Source organism: Ornithodoros turicata, unplaced genomic scaffold (assembly GCF_037126465.1).
Source record: "Ornithodoros turicata isolate Travis unplaced genomic scaffold, ASM3712646v1 Chromosome34, whole genome shotgun sequence".
Classification (NCBI taxonomy): Eukaryota; Metazoa; Arthropoda; class Arachnida; order Ixodida; family Argasidae; genus Ornithodoros; species Ornithodoros turicata.
The window spans coordinates 1,401,334-1,406,111 of record NW_026999361.1 but is presented as its reverse complement, the minus strand read 5'-3'; the positions used below and the strand labels follow the sequence as shown (position 1 = coordinate 1,406,111).

General features: G+C 42.1%; 1 protein-coding gene across 1 annotated transcript; it reads left to right on the top strand.

Moving 5' to 3' along the window:
- Nucleotides 1-1,145: 1,145 nt before the first annotated feature.
- LOC135373909 (peroxynitrite isomerase THAP4-like) lies at nt 1,146-4,170 on the top strand. Its single transcript, XM_064606961.1, has 11 exons — nt 1,146-1,278; nt 1,343-1,535; nt 1,620-1,661; nt 1,887-1,955; nt 2,186-2,230; nt 2,300-2,359; nt 2,416-2,454; nt 2,616-2,654; nt 2,969-3,034; nt 3,239-3,298; nt 3,561-4,170. Exons 1-11 carry the CDS (start codon nt 1,202-1,204, stop codon nt 3,747-3,749), a joined length of 879 nt encoding a protein of 292 aa, XP_064463031.1. The 5' UTR covers nt 1,146-1,201; the 3' UTR covers nt 3,750-4,170.
- Nucleotides 4,171-4,778: the final 608 nt, after the last annotated feature.

Below are 4,778 nucleotides of genomic sequence, written 5' to 3'. Positions count from 1 at the left end.
TTTGAGAATTGCCAAGCGAACCTGACTTTTTTTTTTTACAGAAATATGATGTACTCCACGGATAACCGCAGACCCAACAAAGACTATGCACAGTATCGCAACAGAAATAGTAAAAAAAAATTTGTAAAAATCACGCTGTAGCCCCGCCTGCTTGATTTTCGCAGGGAAACTACGCGAAATCTAAGTCTAGAGGAGAAAGTGTCCCCGCCTTCATTTGTTTTGGCCTTTGTGATAAAGACGGTTGTTTTCTTTGTGATAAGACGGTTGTCACCAGCATCAAGGTCAACGCGGCGCAAAGGAAGGCAAAACAAAAGGCGGGAACACTTCCCCCTCTCCCCTCAAATACCGTGGGCTTTCCTTTGTGACAATCAAGCAGGCCAGGCTAAGGCCGAATTTGTACTAATTTTTAGGGGGCCTGGGGTTATCCCCTGGAGGACTTCATATTTATGTAAAAAAGTTGTCCAAAGTATTCCTCAATAGACGATCTGACGATATGCAAAATGCAGCGCCCTCTCGTAGCGCGCACGGAAACCTCCAGTTTGTGGCGCCCATTTGGAAGATGTTGAGCACGTCGTCGTATCGTGTCCAGGATTACCCGGTGGCGCAAGAAGTTGCGACCTATCCCAGGCTCTCGGTTTTACCGTGCAAAGAAAGACTGCCGGGCGGAATAAAGACAAGGCAGAAAGAGAAACAGGCCCACAAACCGCGACTACTGGCGTGAACCACAGCGCAGAGCATGAAGATTTTGAAAGAGCGGACGTGGAACCCAGCAAGCGCCGCCTGGTGACATGGAGGAGACGCAAACCGTGAAGAAGCAACGAACATTTTAAACTAGACTTTTCCTTCTGTTGTCTCGTGTGTATTTTATGAATGTATTTTTAGTGTATTTTATTTAGCCCCAGAGGCTATGGCAAACCTTCTACGAGAAGTCGAGCATAGCCCACCCTGACCAGGCCCCCATACACAGGGGTGACATATGTCCGCCATATTTGTAACTACCCTCAAGCGGTCGCTTGGTGCAAAACCGCCATCTTGTCCTGGTCGCACGTCACTAAACGTCATTGCTCTACGGACCAATCATGTGCATATACATGTTTTGTTTGTTTACTTCGACGCTTTTTGACGCAGCGCACAGCCTGGGGCTGCCGTGTACTTCGGTAGTTTTGTTTCTCTGTTGTCGGCATGCTATTTGTAATTCACAATGGTGATATGTTGCTATTTGGGATGCGCGAATCGCTCGACATTCGCCTGCAAAGAATCTGGTATAACATACCACTGGTAAGTGACATGTTCCGCGAGTTTCGAAACTCTTCGTATTTATTGCCCTCGGCTCTTCGTATAGTTTTCCTCGCGATTCCTCTCTGCGGCTGGCATGGGCACATGCAATTGGACGTCCAAGCTGGGTCCCAACAAAGAATAGTGTTGTCTGCTCGAAGCATTTCAGGAATGACGATTTTGACAGGACATCACCGGCACGAGTCCGCCTACGACAAGGCGCTGTTCCCGTTGCACACTCTTCGGTACACGCTCTACAGGTGCGTAAAATAAAAGAAGAAAAGATAGTCGGAGCGTGCATGAACTACATTGATATGCTGCTGATATCACTTTGTCATTTATAGCACCTGCAGGTGTTACAAGCCAGCAGACGAGAACCAAGTGATGTAAGCTAGTCATTTTCATTATACAGTACCACAAAATGCTTGTTGCTTAAGTTCACGAAGTTGAGGATGTGCCAACCGCATTAGCCGGCTTATATTTATTACGTTGTACTGCGCGCATCATTTATTTCTGTTGCCTTGTTTGTTACGACGTATGTAGTTCCCGAAATCGGAAAATGTGCATATGGTACCAAATACAATACTGTTCTGATTTTCTTTTTCGTGTAGAGCACATCAGGTCCCTCTTTTGAACAGGAAGGCAGGTTGGGCCCACACTGCTCTGCGCAAGCTCAGCAGGTGCATAAAGAATTTCGTTTTGTGCATAGAAGTAATTGCAAAGCTGAATAATGTGCCATGTGAATATCTACTGCTGGCTTACATTTCTAACATTAATGTGCTACATTATATATGTTGCCTTGGTTACTTGGTGCCCTATATTAAATCCCTGAAAGTGGAAAGTTCCTGCATGTATATGGTATGTCATTATCTTTTTTGTGTAAGACACATCATGTTCCTCCTTTGAACAGGGGTCCAGTACGGTGAGCCCACACTCTTTGATCCATGCTCAGCAGGTACGTGAAAAATTGTGGTTGTGTGCAGTGGTGCATATATAATAGCTGTTGAAACTGTTGTCATTGTAGTATCTACAAGAAACAGAAGTGCCACATACTGTGTCTGAGCCTGGACCAGAGCTATGTGACGTAAGATCTGGTTATATGCATTCCACTACAGTATCACTAAAAATTTTGCATTACAGGTGCACGAAGCTATGGATGTATTCACCTCGTCAACTATGGTATATGTGATTTAGTGTTCTCAGTTTAATATTCAGGTGTCGGCTATGCATTTCAAGTCACCTGTGTACACAGTAGCTCGATTGGGCATGATGTGTTTATTTCCTTTAGCTGGATTATGTACATCACCATATAAGACATTCTGCTATTTTCTCCCTTTAAGGGCACATCAGGTGGTCACTTGGATACTGCGCTGAGTGGTGTAAGCATTGCTTTGCTTTCATATGGACGCTGTCATTGCTGTGTACTGCTAAAAAATATAGCCATATTGTAAATGCAATGCCAAAATGATTAGGTTTCCTGTCCATTACTTGTGCTTTACCGTATTGACTACATAGATGTAGCAGTGTTGTGTGAGTATTTTTGCATGTGCTTTTGAACCTTGCTTGAATGAAGTGACTGAGCACATTAAAGTCCCAAAAGATCTATATGCTTGCATCATCACAAAAATCTGGAGCTTGTTTTTAGTTTTCCGACTGTTTGGATAAGTGCTAATCGTATTGACGTAAATTTTAGGACAGCACTGGATTTGACTGCGAGAATCTTTCAGCTTTTGATGACTGGAATGAGGCAGCATCACCGGTAAGATGTTAGCACGTGGAAATTGCTGTATGAATGTTAATTGGCTGTGCAATAGCTATTACTCTCTGCCCCTCTGTGGTAGTATATGTGGTAGAGCTCATTAATTCAATTTTCATTTACCCACCGTGACAAAAACCATATTTTGCTCTATTCTAAACCACTTCGAAGCATAATCCTGCATCTCTTAGTACATTTTCTTTGCAGAGTCTTTTGGAAAGCAGTACCAGTGCTGAAACTCCAAAATCGTTGAAATACCCATCTCTGGTAAGCCTCATAGAGAAAGATCGGTAGTTCTGAGACAAAAAAAAAAAAAACAGTGTAGCACCCATGCCATTCATCCAGTTATGTGCTGGTCACTTCATGATCACAAAACACGCTTCGTTCACAGCATTATTTAAACGTGAAAAAAAAAAAACTTCTTGGTTCCTTTATGTGAAATATACGTGAGTGCTCTGAAAGCGTGTAATTCAACATTGCAAACCTGTAACATGTAATTTATGTTTTTGTTATTTCTGTATATTTCCAGATCACTAGTTCCTCCAGCATTACCTTTTCTACCCCAAGCACCAGCAGATATGTGGTAAGAGTAGTGACCAGGGATACTAAGAATTGCATGGGTATATACTGTGAAAAGATTAACCAGTGGATATGCAGGAGAGATAATATGTCATACAGGTACAGGCAAACTGCTTGTAGACGGCAAACTCCACACTGAAAATAGCTTAGCTTAGGTGCAAAGAACATGCTGAAGATTTGGTGCAAAGAATGAAGTACAGCTGAGCATGAGAGCAGAGGGCACAACCATAGTGAAGTGCAGTTAATGAAAGTCATGAAAGTTTATGAAAACTCTGAAACAGGGGGAGGAAGTAATTTTTAAAGTACATATTTATCGGATGTAAATACGACATATACGACATGCTGGAGAACACAGTGAGGGATTGGCCACACACCGATAGTGTACATGAGCATTAATGTCAAGATTTCATAAGATATTCGGTAGGATACTTAGTTTCATTCCCTCTAATGACAAATTATCCACTGCATACCACTTTCTGCATGTTGTTGATTACTTACAACTGTAACACAAACCACAATGAATTGTACACATTTGACGAAATAAAGATTACTTTAGCCATCCCACAGTGGTGGACTTCCTGTGATTTGCATGCCTGATTTTGTGCCACCTGTTGTGGCAACTACGACTCAAAAGTGCAGCACTCCTGTACTCTGTGAGTATCACAATATGTATTCAGAAAGATACAAGTTTGTTAGGTCATCACTTAGTTCAGGGTAGCACTGCGTACAAGTGAGAAACAGCAATGAAGCTTCCTTAAAGTTATTTCTAGCTTTGGCATGGTGGTGAATGAAGGGAAACATCATCAGGTACAGAACGAAAGGAATCAGTACAGGAAGAAGTGTGGAAAGCTTGTAATCAATTTTAGGAAGCTTCATTGCCATTTTTCAAGTGTCTGTTCTACTACTAGACCTGACTTTCCCACTCTACCTCCCACTCATGTATATATATACCTCATCTGCATTCCACTGCATGTAAGTGTTCAAATTAGCCAAATGGCATGGCTCTTGTACTGAGCATATGTTACCGTCCTTTTATTTTTCTTTACTCAAGGAAGAACCATTTGTAAGAGAATTAAGATAAGTCTCCCTTGCCCTTGATAAAGTGCAAGCAGCACACTACTATTACATGAAAGCAAAATAATAAACAAGTAACAATAGATGCATGATA

Excerpts from the sequence above, each read along its gene's own strand:
- LOC135373909 (XM_064606961.1), top strand. The coding sequence starts at position 1,202 with ATGGTGATATGTTGCTATTTGGGATGCGCGAATCGCTCGACATTCGCC. Across the intron at positions 2,231-2,299 it reads CTTTGATCCATGCTCAGCAG|TATCTACAAGAAACAGAAGT; the intron begins GTACGTGAAAAA and ends TTGTCATTGTAG. Across the intron at positions 3,299-3,560 it reads CGTTGAAATACCCATCTCTG|ATCACTAGTTCCTCCAGCAT; the intron begins GTAAGCCTCATA and ends GTATATTTCCAG.